Source organism: Gossypium hirsutum, chromosome A08 (genome assembly GCF_007990345.1).
Source record: "Gossypium hirsutum isolate 1008001.06 chromosome A08, Gossypium_hirsutum_v2.1, whole genome shotgun sequence".
NCBI classification, from domain to species: Eukaryota; Viridiplantae; Streptophyta; class Magnoliopsida; order Malvales; family Malvaceae; genus Gossypium; species Gossypium hirsutum.
Window position 1 is genome coordinate 2,668,302 of NC_053431.1, and position 18,736 is coordinate 2,687,037.

General features: G+C 31.6%; 4 protein-coding genes across 4 annotated transcripts; 1 reads left to right on the top strand and 3 right to left on the bottom strand.

The window, feature by feature from the left end:
- Positions 1-852: 852 nt before the first annotated feature.
- On the top strand, positions 853-5,535 carry LOC107926103 (uncharacterized). Its single transcript, XM_016856902.2, has 12 exons — positions 853-1,167; positions 1,944-2,008; positions 2,343-2,441; positions 2,605-2,737; positions 2,826-2,885; positions 3,137-3,196; positions 3,463-3,585; positions 3,814-3,885; positions 4,091-4,228; positions 4,325-4,480; positions 4,638-4,742; positions 5,304-5,535. Exons 1-12 carry the CDS (start codon positions 943-945, stop codon positions 5,334-5,336), a joined length of 1,269 nt encoding a protein of 422 aa, XP_016712391.2. The 5' UTR covers positions 853-942; the 3' UTR covers positions 5,337-5,535.
- Positions 5,536-6,676: 1,141 nt separating this feature from the next.
- On the bottom strand, positions 6,677-7,366 carry LOC107926220 (lysine-rich arabinogalactan protein 19). The gene has a single exon (XM_016857007.2). The coding sequence runs from the start codon at positions 7,364-7,366 to the stop codon at positions 6,677-6,679; it is 690 nt and encodes a 229-aa protein (XP_016712496.1).
- A 1,081-nt stretch (positions 7,367-8,447) lies between these two features.
- Positions 8,448-13,123, bottom strand: LOC107926328 (indole-3-acetic acid-amido synthetase GH3.17). The gene is made up of 4 exons (XM_016857160.2): positions 12,707-13,123; positions 12,513-12,614; positions 9,310-10,133; positions 8,448-9,221 (listed from the first exon to the last, which is right to left on the bottom strand). Exons 1-4 carry the CDS (start codon positions 12,985-12,987, stop codon positions 8,644-8,646), a joined length of 1,785 nt encoding a protein of 594 aa, XP_016712649.2. The 5' UTR covers positions 12,988-13,123; the 3' UTR covers positions 8,448-8,643.
- A 751-nt stretch (positions 13,124-13,874) lies between these two features.
- LOC107926146 (indole-3-acetic acid-amido synthetase GH3.17) lies at positions 13,875-17,125 on the bottom strand. The gene is made up of 4 exons (XM_016856950.2): positions 16,740-17,125; positions 16,544-16,645; positions 14,770-15,590; positions 13,875-14,679 (listed from the first exon to the last, which is right to left on the bottom strand). Exons 1-4 carry the CDS (start codon positions 17,018-17,020, stop codon positions 14,105-14,107), a joined length of 1,779 nt encoding a protein of 592 aa, XP_016712439.1. The 5' UTR covers positions 17,021-17,125; the 3' UTR covers positions 13,875-14,104.
- Positions 17,126-18,736: the final 1,611 nt, after the last annotated feature.

The window sequence follows — 18,736 nt, forward strand, 5'->3', positions numbered from 1 at the left end:
TTTAGTATATATTGTGTTAGACATATATTTATATTTGTAAGTCTCATTTTTCAATGATTAAGATTGATCCTCGAATCTGAATGTTTGTTAGATTTGATAGTAAGAAGTTTTTAGTTCGAGTTTTGCGGATGAAAAAAATAGTGTTGGAAATGTTTCTCGACTTAGATTTTGAATTTAATTAAACTCACTTAAATTGAAAAAAATTTATGAGTTTTGGGTATAAGGTAAACTACACTCAATGTCACTAAACTATTAATAAGTTTATATTTTGATCATTCAACTTTAAAAAATTACAAAACAGTCAATGAACCATTCAAAAGTTTTTATTTAAGTCATTGGGCTATTAAATTTTTTTTAAAAAGTCTGGCTAGTAAGCTTCAAGCAACGATTTCACGATTAGTATGGTGGATCAATATCCATCGATAAGTAGAATAACATACCTTAGATTCAAGTGGATCTAACAGCCAATGTTGAAGATCGGAAAAGAAAATTTGTTTAGATTTTAATTCATAGATTTGTTACGTTCAAAGCTGTTTCATGAAAAAAAAAATTGAATTATAAAAGAGAATGGAAATGAGAGCTTTTGATTGGTGCAAGTGGTGTGAAAAAAGAAGGCTATGCAATAACGATTTTAACAGTCCAATAATTTAAATGAATAATTTCGAATAGTTCAATGGTCATTTTGTAACTTTTTGAAGTAAAGAGACCAAAATGTAAACCTACTAATAGTTTAGTGACTTGGAGTGTAGTTTACCCAAAATATAATTCAAAATTCGGGTACTACGAATGCATCGGGTAACCCGACGGGTCCTTCCTTACACCATCATCGAATAAATCATATCCAAAAGCTTCTATAAACCCCAATAGAAAAGATGAAACAAAATTGAAAGCTTCGACGTTATCCAAAACCCACCTGCCACTTCTCTTTCACTTTTGATAGCCATGTCCCGAGGAACAGAGAAGCTTATAAAGAGTGTAAAGCAATTTGCAGATACCCAATACAAGTTCTTCTCAACTAGATATGGACAACAAGTGATTGACATTTTGGAGTTCCCAATCAAAGTAGTGCTCTCTCCTTTCACTCTTGCCTTTGACATTGCTGGGTCTGCTCCTCGTGGGTTTGGCATCCCCGAGTTTATCTCCAAGCTTTCTCATACTTCTATCTTTGTAAGTTTTTCATCTATGTCAAGTTTAAGCCTTTTGTTCCAATGGGTTCTAAGTTTTTCTTCCTTTTTTGTTGGCTCCTATGTTCTTTGTTATAATTGTGCTTTGCTGTAATGTTTATCTTCAAGTCTATTGAATTTTTGAGCTTTTGTTGAAAGTTTTAACTCTTTTGCTCCAGTGGGTTCCAAGTTTTTCTTCCTTTTTTGTTGGTTCGTATGTTCTTTGTTATAATTTTACTTTGCCGTAATATGTAGATTCAAGTCTACTAAAATTTTGAGCTTTTTTTGAAATTTCATGTCGTTTGCTCCAATGGGTTCTAAGTTTTTCTTCCTTTTTGTTGGTTAGTATGTTCTCTGTCGTAAATATACTTTGCCGTAATGTGTAGATTCAAGTCTATTAAGTTTTTGAGTTTTTTGTTGAAAGTTTAAGTCTTTTGCTTTAATGGGTTCTAACTCTCACTTCCTTTTTTGTTGGCTGGTATGTTCTTTGTGTTATAATTGTAATCTCCTGAAATGGGTAGCTTCTGTTCTTTTAAATTTTTGAGCTTTTCTTGAAATTTGATGTCTTTTGCTCCTATGGGTTCTAAGTTTTCCTTATCATTTTGTGGTTGGTATGTTCTTTATAGGTTAGGATCAGTCCATTATTTTTCATTCATTAAATGTGAAAGTCAACTTGTGAACCGTGATTAAACATGTAATAATGGACAAAAAAGTAATGAAGGAGGAGCCAAACCTGTTCTCTATTAATAATCATGATTTGCTGAAATGTGTCCATCGCAGGCTATTGCTGCTTTGGGAACCTATGATATTGCTTTAGAGCTAGGAAAGAAGGTGATATGTCAAAGGTACATTTCAATATCCTTAGAAGTTAAATCCTGGATTTGCTCATCATTGATTAAATTTCGTAGAACTTGTGAATGGCTTCAACTTTTACGTTTTTCTAATAAAGAAACAAATAAAACAAATTTTCTACACTTAAGTTTCATACTTTCTGGCATATGTTCAATGGTCTGTTACTAAAGAAACACTGAACTTTTGGCACATCATTAACCATATTATTTATCAATGTCATGAAGTAGATCGGACAGTAAAATAAGAACCAAGTTTTGTTGAAAGGAATACATGTCTTCTATTTATTTCTTTACCTTTTCTTACATGAGACTGGTCTGTCAAGTTTAGGAACTGTCGTACTTGCAATGGATGGCAAGCTTTGCGGTGTACTATGTGCAAAGGATCAGGGAAAGTGCACTATCAAGTGAAAACTCATTCCTTGAGAAGGTAAATCGACCTCCACTGTGTTCTTACTATAAAGTCGTAACTATATAGTCTTCTTATTTATAGTTTGAAATTTGAATCGCATTCTCAATAACCGACTTTGTTTAGCTATGTGAATTATGATTGTTTTTAATGTGAAATTTTGACTATTTCTGAATCTTCACAGTGGGGAGAAGGCAACCGCAGAATGTGTTGCAGATGCTATTGCTGATAATCGAGCAGAGTTAGTGCACCTCCCATCTGCCATTGATCTTAATGCACCGTTGCCATCTAAAGAATGCCCAACTTGTGATGGAAGCGTGAGTCTTATCTTTCTTTTGTTTGAGAATTTTCTTAACTGGACAATATTCAGCTTTGATCCTCTGTTCAAACATGTGTTGCTTGTAGGGAGTAATGCACTGTCCCGAATGCAAGCACAAAATACAAGTCAGGATCTCTGCGGATGATGTGAGTTGTTTCTATCACTCTTAGCGTATGGGACGTTTGATGATATACATTTTCTTGAATAAAAAAGGCTACTTGTTTAAGTACAACTTAGTTTCTTTCTTTTTTTTCTTTGTCAACTTTTTTAATTGATTGTATATTTCCAGAACATTCGACAACCTTGTTTTAGTTGTGCTTCTAGTAGCTTTGTTTGGGTTTTCTTGTTTGTTTCATGCTAAAGTTGCCCATCCTTAAATTTAGCTTGCTTTTTGTAGATAATGGAACCTCCATGGAAAGCCTATAACATCTTAAGGAAGATGGACTATCCATATGAGGCAAGTATCCTAACTTATCCATTACGTACTTTTCAATGTTGAAAAATATGGAGAACATTTTGTATCATCAAATAATTGAAAATGAATATGTTATTATCTAAATTCACTAGAATGCAAAAAGAGTCCTATTTCTGTTTTCCCATGCACGCCATATCTTTGATCCATCAAAATACTCAAGGTACTAGAATTAGTGTCCATAAATGATTCCTTGTCATATACTTCTTCTATTTTAATTTGATATCTCTTCGCCAAACTTGCCATTTCAGCACATTGTTCACAGCATGAAAGACCCTAGCATTGCAGCTTTTTGGTTGCTTACCCTGCCTCAGATTGTGGGTGGATTCGAGTATGATGATGATGTGAAGCAGAAAATTTGGTGGCAATACAAGGTATAGATGTCTATGATCTCAGTTTTTTTCGTATTGATATCCTAAGAATCCATGGCAATAAATGGATAGCATTTCAGAGATTGAACGTGAACTATATTTGTTAGAAATCTAGTCTACATGATAATATATATGCATGTATGTATGTATAACCTCACTACTCAATAAATGACATTCATTATTATCTAATCAAAGCATTCTTGTAATTGCTTTATTTTCTATTGAATTTAGGAATCAATGCGGTATGACCAACTACGGGATGTAGTGGCAAAGAGAAATCCAGGCTGGGAGCACTTGCAGGAAGTAAGATCATGTATTATATAGGCATTTATTTTTTAGTAACATGTCTAAGACAACTTTGTAATACAATATGAGTCCTTGGAAGATCATATGTGTAGGATAGTTATGTCACACATGGGTACTTAAAGAAATTGAATAGTCGGAGCAACATATCATATGGTTTCTTTCCTTGGAAAGTTCATGACGTGACCTAGTTTAACATTCACAGGGCTTGATTACCCTAGATCCTGTTCGTGCGAGGGATGACCCTGTTGTAGTGAAAAATGTTCCTTATTACAAGGCCAAGAAAGCGTTGGAGGCCGAAGTCATGAGACTAGATCCTCCTCCAAGGCCACAAAATTGGGGTGTTAGTATCCTCCGCTGTCATATTGTATAATTTGTATATTTCATAGAAAGAAACTGTAATGGCAATAATCGGATTAAACTTTGATGGTGCTTTCAGAATTTGGACCTTCCCCTAAATGCATCTTCGTGGAGCGAAGATGATCTTAAAGATCCAGCAAAACTGTATGAAATGACTGTTCTTCTTAATGCTCAACGAGAAATTGCTGATAAACTTTTAGATGCGCAATGGGAAACCAAATGGCGTCAAGAGAAGGTATTTAATCAAACTTGTGCCACCCAAGTCCAAGTATCATAACACACATACGTTTAAACTTATTTTCTCTTAGGGACTGCTTCCTTTATTTCTATAATGGATTCAGTATGTCTTATTTTTGTGTGTATTTCTATCATAACCAATATTTGATGTTTAGTTAAATGAGATGTTGGAGGAGAAGGTGCGACCGTACATTCAGAACATCGATAATGGCGTCCTTCCTCAACCAATCGTAATACCATCACAAACTGGGAATCAAAAGGTTTGTATTTTCTTTTTTCACTTACAAATGTTATGTTATAGTCTTGTATTGAATGCAATTATAATCAGCTCTGATGGTAAAAGTATCATGGAGGGCCCGAACTAGGAGTCGGATTGTATTTTACCCCCCTTTACTAAAAAAATGGACAAATTAGTCGTTGTATCTTAAATCAAAGAGTAAACTGGTGCTTTTATTAAAAATTCCATTTATTTTTACTGATATAATCTAGTCCTTATACATCAGTATGAGTTACACATGGCATGCCACATGTCACTGTCGGTTATTTTGTCAACCATGTTAGTTTTTAACAATACAAATAGATTATGGACTTTGTTCAACATATGTATTGAATACGTATTGAACACGAGAGTATAATCCTTCAAATATATGAAAAACCTTCTAAGCAATAGCAGACTCGTACCCAACACTCACTCTCCGGTTGGGATTAAATATTATGAAAGCAATGAGGATGATATAGGCTTATTGTGAAGTCTTTGCACAGCGGAAGTTTTAAACTTGCGAAATAATAATAATGTTGGTAACTTTGTGTTTATGTTGCAGAGGGCTAGAAGGAAGAGATGGCTATTCTTCTGAATCATTTCAACCCATTTTTGTATCTATTTATAGCCATGGCTATGACTAAATTTTCCAATCTTGTATTTGTGATTTAGGCATGAATATTATTCAATAAACTTTTTCAAGGTACGAGCCGGTAGACTTTATTCATATCGGCTCTGGATAATGTAATTTGTACTTGGGTTGAATTACTATTATAAAAGTATTTTTATTTGAATTTAATTACAAAATATTTATTAATAACTTTTTATTCTAATGAATGGTAATTTGGATGGCCCGAGATTAGCTTAGATAAAAAAAAATTATAATATTTCATGAGTAGTCGATATTTGAGGTATTTATGGGTTGAGTTGGGTTGGGTTTGGGTCAAAGACTAATTCAAGCCTATTTTAGAACCGTTTATATTATTTTTTGAATTTTTTTAAAAATATTTATATTGTTTTATTTGATATTTAATAATTTTATACATTTCTTATTTATTATAAATTTTTATATAGTATTAACATTATTTTAATATTTACATTGTATAGGTTTATTTTTTTAATGTGTTTTAAATTACATAATATATAAAAATAACATAATATAAAATATTATAAACTTAAAATGAGTTAGACTAGACCTTGAATATTCAAGTTTGAGCTCGACTTATATTTCAAGCAAATTTAATTTTTTTGCCCAAGCTTATTTTCGGGCATAATATTTTTGTTAAAATCCTCTCAAATTTCAAGGGGTAGCCTGACCTTTGAACAGGTCTAATTGAGATGAATATTAATGGATTAAATTTTGATATAATTACTTAGTTGCCTCTAGCAAATAAGTAGGGTTGATAAAGAAGGATCAAGAAAATCCAATCTCATGTATAAAAACTTCTTTTTGGGTCATTAGAAGGTTTATGTATATTTTTAATTGAAAGGAACTGGAAAAGAAATTGTATTAATTTGAAATTTTTAGGTAAAATTAATAAACAAAACTATGGTATAAAATATATGAAAAAAATGTGAAAATTATTATTTTTAAATTATAAAATTCAAAATATTCTAATTTTATTTATGAAAATTAAAAATTTTAAAAATTTATAATATCTTTCTTTTTTCAAATTAACTTATCTGTATTATATGTAAAATGATTTAAACATCTTTACTTTAAAAAGTATTACAAAGCATTTTTTTATAATAAAATAATATTATTTAAGAATACAAGACTAACAAATTAAAATTAAAAAAGGAAATTATAATATAATAGAATTTAAGTGCTAAAATTAATACAAATAAATGTGCAAAATAATAATAATGACTTGAATTTGCTTTTAAAACACTTCAAATATCGAAAGAATAATTTGACTAAGCTACTCAATATTTCTAAAAAACACCCACAAAGGTACTAAATACCATACTCAATAAGACACTAGCTGCTAACACTATCACACTTGAAGAAGTTGAAGTTGCAAATGACTTGGAAGGTGGCACAGCCGGCGTGAGATCGCTGGCCGGGGATGGAGTTGAATCTTGGGGTGATGTTGACGGTAGAGGTGGAGATAATTGTTTCGGGGGAGGTGGTGGTGGATTTGTAGGAGCCAATGTTGGAGCATGATGCTTGGGAGAGTGTGCAGGTGATGCAGATGATTGTTTAGGAGGTTCAGCTACATGTGGTGGTGGTGGATATGTAGGAGCCAAAACTGGCCCTGCAACCGGACCATGATGCTTTGGAGAGTATGCTGGTCCTGGGGATGATTGTTTAGGAGGTTCAGCTAGAGGTGATGGAGATGATGGAGCCAAGGCTGGTCCTGCAACATGGCCATGATGCTTGGGAGAGTGTGCTGGCCATGGAGAGGGTCCAGGTAAGACAGATGATTGTTTAGGAGGCTCAACTACAGGTGGTGATGTTGGAGCCATGGTTGGCCTAGCAACTGAACCATGATGATTGGGAGATTGTGCTGGTCCATGCAACACAGACGATTCAAGAACAACGAAGTTTCTATAGGCATCAGAGAAAGAGAGGAGACAAATAATGAACACTACGAAAAGGCTAAGAGATCTATGAGATTTCATATTGAATGATTATATGATGATTTGTGTGATAAGTCATATATGGGTGCATATATATACCTATAAGTATGCATAGGAAACGGAAAGAAAAATTATGGGAAGAAGCTTCAAGGAAAGCTTTTTCAAACCCTAAATTATGAGAAAGAAATCAAAAGGAATCAAAACGGTAGCAAATCAATAGGAATTAAACTGATATTATGGAAATTAACGAAATTAAAGTTGATTTACTTTAATTACATAGTTTTGATAATTTATGCGGCTTACTAGGATACAGCTAATATTTAAAACTTGCCATGTTAATTTGATAATTTTTAAGTTAATTTTTTCACTTAATCTTTTTAAAAAAATTAAATTAAAGATTAAATTTGACATTATGATTTAAAATAATAAACTTATACACCCTAGTGTATATATATATATTTGTATTTTGCTTAATACAAATTCGAGGATCATCTTGTAAAGATTCCAAGTAAATTATAGATATAAGTAGAGGTGTTCATGAGCAGAGTTAAGTTCGAGTTGGACCACTATATGATATTAATATAGTTTATGCTTGCCCTAGCTCGGATTGACTTGAAATATGGGCCTAATATTTTATCCAAGCCCATCAATTTTTACAAATGACAATCACAAGCCCATTTAAGCCCATCCATATTATTTTTAAATTTTTAAAAATATATATTTATATTATTTTGATTTAATATTTAAAAATTTATATATTTTATTTATTAAAAAATTATATATAATTATCTTAATATTTTTTTAATATTTACAATATAATAGTATTATATATTACTACAAATTTAATTTTTATGTGTTATAAATCACATAATATAAAACATTAAAAACTTTTAAAAAATGGGCCAAATCAAAGCTAGGCTCCAGTTTTAAATGTTCAAATCTGAATTTGACCCATATGGAAAATAAGTTTGTTTTTACCCAAACCCATTTTAGGCATAACGTTTTTGCCTAAACTCTCTCAAATTTCGAGCCAACCTTGGATAAATAATCTTACCTATGAACAAATCTAAATATAAGAATGTACTAACCAATACGGTCAATACCGATACTAATACAATGCCTCTTGCACCAACTCTCTACCTTTTTCCATTGAAGAAAACAAAAGTACAACTAATAAGAATAACAATAAAATTGTTTAAGCTAGAGGCTTAAAACAAATAACATTGGAAAATGGAAACAAAGTAATATTAAGTCACAAGGCATAACCTAAATTAACAACAACAAAGGAGTTTTTTTCTCTCTTGAAAACATTGCAAGGATTAGTTGTCTTGTATAGGAGTTCTTGGGCTGAAAAACTTGGCTATAACTCTTGAATCCAATATATTTAAAGCTTCTTTAGATTTGATGCAAATAGGTGTCTTGTATTGGCTCAAAGAAGCTCCTTTGGTCACAAAGTATTCCATTAATGACTCAAAAGTTCCTTGTTTAACAACCCTAATCTCCAAAGCTGCAATCATGTTTTCCTTCCTATACATTCTATATGTAAAATGCAATGAATCTTCCATTTTAGAGCAACATTGTTCCATTACCTTTGGGTCAAGTTCTTTGCCGTTCTTGTTGTTGTTGTTGCCTTCTTTTGGCTTAATCTCCCAGAATATGACATAGTGACCTGGTGTAGAAGATGTATCACCGTCGCTAGTGTATTCTGTTAAGATGAGTCCAAGCGGATCGAGAAGTGCCTTTGCTTCTGCCACTGCCTTTAAGATGTCTGCTTCACTTGTTCTTTCCATATCGACGCCTAGAGCAACGTTTTGCCTCCCAACAAATTGGAACTGAGGTGTATTGTTGTGAAAACCGGTCACCTTAATAATGTCTCCGACTCTATATCGATATAATCCTGAAAAGTTTCGATCATTATATCATGTGTTAGGACATGGCATTTGAATGAATTCGGCTTATGATTTAAGAGTTTGAGGAAATCATACCCATAGAAGATGTGACAAGTACTTCATAACATTGACCAAGCTTCACGTTTACGAGATCAACAGGTCCGGTATCTTCATGATGAGACATGGCGTTTAACTGAACCTGGTTTTGAGAATCTGTAACACAGTCTTCTTTTATCGAAAGGAATTCATAGTAAACCGTATTTGGGAGAAATGTGTAAGAGACATCTGAAGGTTTACATAGAGGTTCCAAGTTGATCCCGACGGCACCTTCCGAGCAAGCATAAAAACCTGACACTAATGGTAGCCCACCACAATAGAACTCAAGTTCTGCAGTATATTGTAGCATGGCACCCGTACATACGGTACCAATGTACTTTGTTTTAGGCCATAGCTTTCTGATTATTCCTTCCCATGATTTACAACTACATACGTCTTCTATCAAGTCAGCCAATTCTAGATTAGGCTTCAACATCAATGATGCTGCATTTCTGCAACCCGAGTCAGTGATCCATTCACTTATTTGACCGGTTTTTATATTAGAGCATAGCTCTTTCCAGTTATTTTCTAAGAACTTGATACTTCTTACAACCGTAGATGCAAATATTGAACCAATCATGACGACCTCATCACGTTGTATTAAGCCAAAAAGTATTTGACAGTACATGCTTTGTTTGGTGTCCGGGCAAAAAATAGTCTCAAAAGGGCTAGTGTAAAGCTTGGGTAAAATAGCTTTAAAGCTACTCCCCTTGAATGCTCGTGTTGAGACTGCACTTGCTTTGAGTCCAGAAGGAGTTTCGACATCTGGTTTGGCAAACATAAGTTCCATTCTTTTACTGGCTTGGTTTATGTCACCAAAATGCCTGTAAATGGATAAAACCGAAGTGGTTAGTTTTAGTACTCGGTTCAGAGCTGTTTCTATGCCAATAACCAAAACGAGAGGGGCTTTCAGCAACAATGTCTCAGGAAGATCCAGCAGGATGGAAACCAAAAACAATTTATGCTACGTTTAGAAATTCTGGACTTGAATTTCATTTCCCATATAAGTTACGAGAATGAAATGCATAAGCATGAATTTCAAGTTCACAAATATCTTCAAGTCAAGTTCATCAATGTATAAGCAACCAACAAATCTATGAAAATTAAAGAGCTTTTGTACCTAGAAAATGAAAGAAAATAACTAGTGACTGTACCAGTATGCATTCTAACAGCCAATATATTAGGCCCTAAACCAAAGCCAACAACCATATATAGACACTAAACAGTCTCCTGTTTTCGTTTTTCTTTTGAACATGAGACAAAGTTACCAATACTTCAAGCCACCAACATAAGCCTCCATTTGATTTATTGAAAATAACTTCTGAAAAATGATTTTTTGGTGTTCAAATGAATATGTGTAAAATATATTTTTGTTGTTCGACAGATTTCCTAAAAATATTTCATAAAAGTTGTTTTCAATGAAACAAACATATATTTGAAATTTTCTTATATTTCAATTGTTTAATTAAGTTTATTTTATATTTATAAATTTATATTTTCCATTGTTTTTTTTAAAACAAACATGACATAAATATATTTGTTATAAAATATTACACTGCAATTTCCTTTTAACAATCGAAAATATTTGATAATCAATTTCATATATAAACTTAATAATAAACAATCCTTAATTAAAACTTAATTTAAATTATATATATTACATATATGAGAGTACATATTGAGAGATTAGAGTTGTAAGGGACAAATGAAGCTAAGCATTATTTAAACAAATATTCAAGTTTATATAATTAAAACAATCATATTTTTATACTAAATTAAAATATGTCATAAATTATTGTACTCTTCATAAATTTAAATTTTAGTCCATATACTTTTATTTTTGGGTTAGTCCTACTTTTAGATATCAAAATTCAAGTTCAACTGTTACCATTATTAAAAATATTTTGTTAAATTCATGTTCACTATAAAGTTCCGAGTATCTTTTATTTAAAAATGTGACATAAACAAAATTGACAAAAAATTTAACGATGTTAACAATTGGACTTGATTATCAAATTTGAAAAGTAAAAAGACTAAATTTTTTAAAATAAAATTACAGAGACTAAATTCCAAATTTGTGAAGAGTACATAGACTTATGACATATTTTAACCTTTATAATATAAAACATTTATTATTAATATATTTAAAATTATCATAAATATTTATTATTAAAATAAAATTGAAATATTAAATAATTTATTTAAATAATAATTTATATTAATAATTTATATGATTAGATATAGATAATTAAATATGTATGTTTAATAATATTGAAAATTATAATATTTTATATTAATATTTTATTAATTTTAAATATTTTTTAAAATAAAAATAAAAAATTATTATAATAATATTATTAAGTTTGACTTAGGTTAATTTTTATATAAAAATAAAATCATTCATAAAGTAGTTCTTTCTGGTAAAATGACTTACATTTAAAAAAAATTTTTAAGTCATTTTACAAGAAAGATTCTTTCTGGTAAAATGACTTTCATTTAAAAAAAAATTCTAAGTCATTTTACAAGAAAGATGGCTTATTTTTTGTTGACCTACAAGTTATTTTCAGTTGGTCAAAATGTTTTCTATGAAATAAATACGGAAAAATGCAGAAAATATTTTTCAAAAACCATTTTCAGTTAAATAAATAGAGCTTAAGAAACTTGTGTTATTCAAACTCGGGTGTAAATTGGATACTAGTAATTTTTATAAAATTTTCATATATTTAGAAGGCCTTGAAAGGATCATTTCTCTAGACTCATTTAGGGGTGTAAATGAGACACTAATACTACCATGCTATTCAAGTTTAACTCGAAAAATACTTGAACTTGGTTCAATAATTATTTAGCGTAGATTAAGCTATGGATCGAGCTGAAGTTGAGCTTAATTATACATCATTAAGACTAAGCTTAATTATCAAGTCGAGCTTAAACTCCAACTTGAATAGGTACAAATTTATACCAGTTCGAATATAAAAATTGATAAACTAGTTTAATGGTTATATCTCAAGCCAACCCCTAGCTAAGATAGATATTTGATTTAACTCAAGCTTGCCCATATTTGGATTTGGTTCAATTACACCCTATACTTATTCATCAACAAGTAAACAATGAATTTTACAAGAAGCTGGAATAAGATGGCAATGTCGCATGTTTCAATCTACTAATCTATCACGCTATCAGTGTATAAATCAAATTATACTTACTTTATCATCAAAGACCGGTACAACTTATTAAATGTCGCCGTTATGTGAGCACTTTCAGCCGTGGTAGGTATCAGCTTCGGCAGCCCACCCGAAGTCCCAGAGCTGCATTTAATCAAACACATGATAGACTTAGGATTAAAGAAACGAAAGAAAGAAGAAGGGAAACACAATGGAAAACAGAGAGAAATCCATGCCTTAAAGAGAACCCAATGAGGGGTTCAACTAAAAGTAGATCAGATGATGCCTCCCCATTAGCTATCCGATCAATATAAGGCTTGAGATGTTCGTAAGTAACGATGGGTACATTTTTTTTAAAGAGTTGCTTGTCGGTTTGGCCATGGAGGAATCCCTGTAAATACTCAGTTTCAGCATTTTTACTCAGTATTTCACCCAATAACTGGTCTTGGATTTGTTGAGCATCTGTTGTTAGTTCCTCCAACATCTTCAACCCACTTTCATAATCATTTGTTGCCATCAAAACTGGTTTTCTGGTCTGTAAACGATTAGATCCTGGCAAACCCTATCTGTTTTGGTTTTTATCTGACTTTGAAATCTATTTTGGACCGCACGTGAACAGAAGCGCAATGTATCTTCCTCACGCTTTTTTCTTTATCATTTTATCTTTTTAAATTTAAATTTAAATTTTTAATATAATATAATTTTTCTATTTTTAAAATGTTATTAATTATCTCAAATAGTTAATTTTATTTTTTATTCAATTAAAATATTATATGATATATATATAAATTGAAAGCGGATTTAAATTTAATAAGTAGAGAGATTAAATTTTCAAAATTAAAAGTAGAACGAAATTGCAAATTTACGAAGTGTAAAAACTTAGAGTTATGATGTTTGAACCGAACCAAACCGATTGTTAGACCAGAAACCGACCGGCGTATCTAAAGAGAGGTATCAGATCAATTGACTTGCAAACTGGTACAAACCGATTAAACAATGTTAAAAAAATCAATTGAACCGGATTTTTATTTTTTTGATTTTTAATGATTTATTTAATTGAACCGTATGAATTAGTGACCTAGCCAATTCAACTACGGTCTAGTTATGAAAATCTTGCTTAAATTTTATTTTAATCTTCAAATTTTTACTCTATAATTTAACATAAATAAAGTAATCAACATGATGCGAATGGTAAGTAGAGCATACTAATTTCAATATAAAGTAACTTCAATATCCGCCATAGACATATCCAAATCTATATCCACATATTTTTGTGGTATATAAAGTATCTTTTTATATATTTTATATAATTGTATCGTATTATACTTAATATAAATTCGAATACTAACTTGTAAGAGTTTCAAGTAACTACACATATAAGATATAAGAACATAAAAATCAATATGACCAATACTAATACAATATCAATTGCATTGATTCTATGCCTTTTCCATTGAAGAAAACAAAAATACAAGTACTAAAAATCAAAATTAAAATTTTCTTTTAAGCAAGGTATTTAAAAATAATAATAACACTAGAATGAAAGTAAATACTAAAGAAGAAAATGTCACAAGACATAATCTAAATTAAGAAGAAATGAGTTCTTTTATTTTCTCTGGAAAACATTGCAAGGATTAGTTGTCTTGTATAGGAGTTCTTGGGCTGAAAAACTTGGCTATAACTCTTGAATCCAATATATTTAAAGCTTCCTTAGTTTTGATGCAAATAGGTGTCTTGTATTGGCTCAAAGAAGCTCCATTGGACACAAAGTAATCCAGTAATGCCTCAAAAGCTCCTTGTTTAACAACCCTAATCTCCAAAGCTGCAATTATGTTTTCCTTCCTATACATTCTATATGTAAAATGCAATGAATCTTCCATTTTAGAGCAACATTGTTCCATTACCTTTGGGTCAAGTTCTTTACCGTTCTTGTTTTTGTTGTCTTTTTTTGGCTTAATCTCCCAGAATATGACATAGTGACCTGGTGCTGAAGATGTATCACCGTAGCTAGTGTATTCTGTTAAGATGAGTCCGAGCGGCTCGAGAAGTGCCTTTGCTTCTGCCACTGCCTTTAAGATGTCTGCTTCACTTATTCTTTCCATATCGACGCCTAGAGCAACGTTTTGCCTCCCAACAAATTGGAACTGAGGTGTATTGTTGTGGAAACCGGTCACCTTAATAATGTCTCCGACTCTATATCGATATAATCCTGAAAAGTTTCGATCATTATATCATGTGTTAGGACATGGCATTTGAATGAATTCGGCTTGTGATTTAAGAGTTTTGAGGATAATGTTACCTGTAGGAGATGTGACAAGAATTTCATAACATTGACCAGGCTTCACGTTTACAAGATCAACAGTTTCGGTATCTTTATGGCGAGACGTGTGTAACTGAACCTGGTTTTGAGAATCTGTAACACAGTCTTCTTTGATCGGAAGGAATTCATAGTAAACCGTATTGGGGAGGACTGTGTAAGAGACATCTGAAGGTTTAGATAGAGGTTCTAAGTTGATCGCGATGGCACCTTCCGAGCAAGCATAAAAACCTGACACTAATGGTAGCCCACCACAATAGAACTCAAGTTCTGCAGTAAATTGTAGCATGGCACCTGTACATACGGTACCAATGTACTTTGTTCTAGGCCATAGCTTTCTCACTATTCCTTCCCATGATTTACAACTACATATGTCTTCTAGCAAGTCAGCCAATTTGGGATTAGGCTTCAAGATCAATGATGCTGCTTTTCTGCATCCCGAGTCGGTGATCCAATCACTTATTTTACCTGTTTTTATATTAGAGCATAGCTCTCGCCAGTTATTTTCTATGAACTTGATACCTCTTAAAACCGTAGCTGCGAAGATTGAGCCAATCACCACGACCTCATCACGTTGTATTAAACCAAAAAGTAACTGACAGTACGTGCTTTGTTTGGTGCCCGGGCAAAAGATAGTCTCATAAGGGCTAGTGTAAAGCTTGGGCAAAATGGCTTGAAAGCTAGTCTCCTTGAATGCTCTCGTTGTGACTGCACTTGCCTTGAGGCCACAAGGCGTTTCAACGTCTGGTTTGGCAAACAAAAGTTCCATTCTTTTACCAACTTGGCTTAGGTCACCAAAGTGCCTATAAATGGATAAACCGAAGTGGTTAGTTTTAGGACTCTGCTGTTGTAAAAGCTCTTCAGAGCTGTTCCTATGCCAGTAACCAAAAGGAAAGGGGGGGGGGGCTTTCAGCAACAATGTATCAGGAAGATCTAACAGGATGGAAACCAAAAACGATTGATGCTACATAATTCATTTGGTGTTAAATCACTTTATGCCTGAACTTGAGAGCTTTTACCGCATCAACTTTTTTTTTTATACCGTATAAAGACACTACACAGGCTCCTGTTTTCATTTTCTTTTGAAGATGAGACAAACTCACCAATATTTCAAGCCACCAACATAACATATATAAGATACCTATATTTTTCAAACTCAGGGGTGAGTTGGATATAGACTTGATAATCACCCGCGCACTCGCCTAGACTTGAAGATTCATCCGAAAAATGAGAGGATTTAAATAAAAATATAAAACTAAAAAATGAATTTTAACAAAAATAAGGTCCGTTTTCTAAATAGGTCTAGCATTGGGTAAAATTTTTTGCCCTGACTTAACCCGAATTTACTTAATTTTATTTTTACTGTCATTTTACTTTTATATTTTTATTGTTTTTATTTTGTATAATTGTTGTTTTGTTGTTAATTTTATTATTATTTTAAAATAAAACTTTTTTTTATTGTATTTTTAATTTATTGAAAAATATTTATTTTAATGTTTAGCATTTTTATTTAAATCTAAATTTAGATAAAATTTTAGTCGACTAGGTTTTAACATAGAAAATAAGTCTAAAATTTTATTTTGTCCCGACTCCCCGACTCGTCTAATTGAAAACAACTAACTTCTTAAAAAATCATGTCTCTAATCTCATTCATCAAGAAGAAATCAATGAACTTTACAAGCACCCGAAATAACTTAGCTATGTTCCATGTTTCAATCTACTAATCTATCACTTTCAGTGCATAAATCATACTTACTTGATCATCAAAGATAGGTGCAAGTTACCCAATGCCGCCGTTACGTTAACACTTTCAGCCGTGATAGGTATCAGCTTTGGCTGCCCACCCGAAGTCCCGGAGCTGCATTTAATCAAACACATGACAGAAGAAAAAAAGAAAAAAAAGGGTAAAACACAACGGAAAAACAGAGACGGAAATCACAGAAAATCCATACCTTAATGAGAACCCAATGAGGGGTTCAACTAAAAGTATATCAGATGATGCCTTCCCATTAGCAATACGATCAATGTAAGGCTTGATATGGTCGTAAGTAACAATGGGTACATTTTTTTTGAAGAGTTGCTTGTCGGTTTGGTCATGGAGGAATCCCTGTAAATACTCAGTTTCAGCATTTTTTCTCAGTATTTCATCCAATAACTGCTCTTGGATTTGTCGAGCATTTGTTGTTATTTCCTCCAACATCTTCAACACACTTTCATAATCATTTGTTGCCATCAAAACTGGTTTTCTGGTCTGTAAACGATAAGATCCTGGAAAGCTCTCAACTGTTTCCTCTTTTTTTTCTTTGACAGAGTTTTTGGAAGCTAAATATAGAGGGACTGCCTTATCCAGAATTTATATTATTACTATTTTTGTACCATACTTACCATAATTGTTTTGTAAAAATAAAAGGGAAAACTTTAAAATAGTCACTTTTGTTTGTCTCGAGTTATATTTTAGTCACTTATGTTTGTAACTTTACATTTTCGACACTTATGTTATCATATTGTAACATTTTAGTCACTGAGCGTTAATGCCATTAACAGTGTAATGGTAAGCTAACATGGCACGTTAAATAGTCATTTCGAATAAAAAATTTAGGTTAAATTTTAGCTCCAAACGAAAAAAATATAGGGACTAATTGTATAATTTAATCTAAATTTTTTGTTTGAAGGATTTAACGTGTCACGTCATATTGTTACACCGTTAACGACAATTAATGGCTTAGTGACTAAAATGTTACAACACGTTAACGTAAGTGATGAAAATGTAATATTTTAAACATTAGTAATTAAAATATAAAATAAAATAATAATAATAGTAAGGTTAAATTTGCTATTAGTCCCTGTATTTTGCGAAAATTGTTGATTTAATCTTTGTACTCTTCGAATTTTAAAATTTTAATCTTGACCCAAATAGTAGTAATTAAATCTGTTTGGTTAAATTTAATCGCTTATCTTATACTAGAGTTGTCCATGGGTTGGACTGCCTAAAAAATGGGGGGGGGTTAAATAAAAATATAGACGCGAAAAATGGGTTTGGGTAAAAAAAAAGGCTCGTTTAGAAAACGGATCGAGTTTTGGGTAAAGTTTTTTGGCTCGGGCCCAACCCAACCCACATTTAAAAAATTTTGTTGTTTTTGCTAATGTTTTTCGACTTTTTGTCACTGTTTTACTACCATTTCACTATTATATTACTATTATATTGTTGTTAATATTTGGATATTGTATAACATTTGTTTTATTGTTAATTTTGCTACTATTTTAGAGGCATTTGCTTGTTAAGTTTCACTTTTCTTAATGTTATTTAAGTATAAAGATTATTTTAATTTATTTTTAATTTGTTGGGAAACATTTATTTTAATATTTTTAGTGTATTTGGTGTATTATATATTTTTTCTATAAAAAATAAAATAAAAAAAACTAATACAAGCTGAGCTCGGGCCTAAAATTTTGTTAGGGCCCAACCCATGGACAACTCTATCTTGCAGTATGTGTACACTTATAGGTTTGATTCATATTCTTCAATCAAATTATTCTAAATCCCTATACATTTCAAATTTTGAAATTTCAATATTGACGCAAATGACAATGGTTATTAATCCATTAATTGGACTTTTTGTGAGTAATATATAGAAATAAGGTTTATTAGTAAAAAAAAGCTCATTGAAAAATCAAAAAAATCAATTAAGCTCTCATCAAATTTAGCACCTAATTGAGCCCTTAAAGATAAAAAAAATTAAACAATCAAGCCCCTTCGTTAACGTTGACCAAGTTTGGTTGTTAAGTTTTACTAACGGTTGACTGACCAATCGAACAATGACATATGGTGGTTACTATACCACATCAACAAATATATTTTAAAAATAAAGAATCCTAAAAAATAAATATATTTTTTAGAAAATAACTATTTAGAAATCAAATCTTGAACCTGGAAAAATGGTTGTCTAGG

Bases quoted from the DNA above. Each gene is read 5' to 3' on its own strand.
- LOC107926146 (XM_016856950.2), bottom strand. From the start codon at position 17,020: ATGGCAACAAATGATTATGAAAGTGTGTTGAAGATGTTGGAGGAAATA. The intron at 16,646-16,739 runs GTATGGATTTTC...GATTAAATGCAG, and splicing joins CTCATTGGGTTCTCATTAAG to CTCCGGGACTTCGGGTGGGC. The intron at 14,680-14,769 runs GTAACATTATCC...GAAACTTTTCAG, and splicing joins TCTTGTCACATCTCCTACAG to GATTATATCGATATAGAGTC.
- LOC107926328 (XM_016857160.2), bottom strand. From the start codon at position 12,987: ATGGCAACAAATGATTATGAAAGTGGGTTGAAGATGTTGGAGGAACTA. The intron at 10,134-12,512 runs GTAAGTATAATT...ATCCATTTACAG, and splicing joins TACCGGTCTTTGATGATAAA to GCATTTTGGTGACATAAACC. The intron at 9,222-9,309 runs GTATGATTTCCT...GAAACTTTTCAG, and splicing joins ACTTGTCACATCTTCTATGG to GATTATATCGATATAGAGTC.
- LOC107926103 (XM_016856902.2), top strand. From the start codon at position 943: ATGTCCCGAGGAACAGAGAAGCTTATAAAGAGTGTAAAGCAATTTGCA. The intron at 2,738-2,825 runs GTGAGTCTTATC...TGTTGCTTGTAG, and splicing joins GCCCAACTTGTGATGGAAGC to GGAGTAATGCACTGTCCCGA. The intron at 3,586-3,813 runs GTATAGATGTCT...TATTGAATTTAG, and splicing joins AAATTTGGTGGCAATACAAG to GAATCAATGCGGTATGACCA.
- LOC107926220 (XM_016857007.2), bottom strand. From the start codon at position 7,366: ATGAAATCTCATAGATCTCTTAGCCTTTTCGTAGTGTTCATTATTTGT.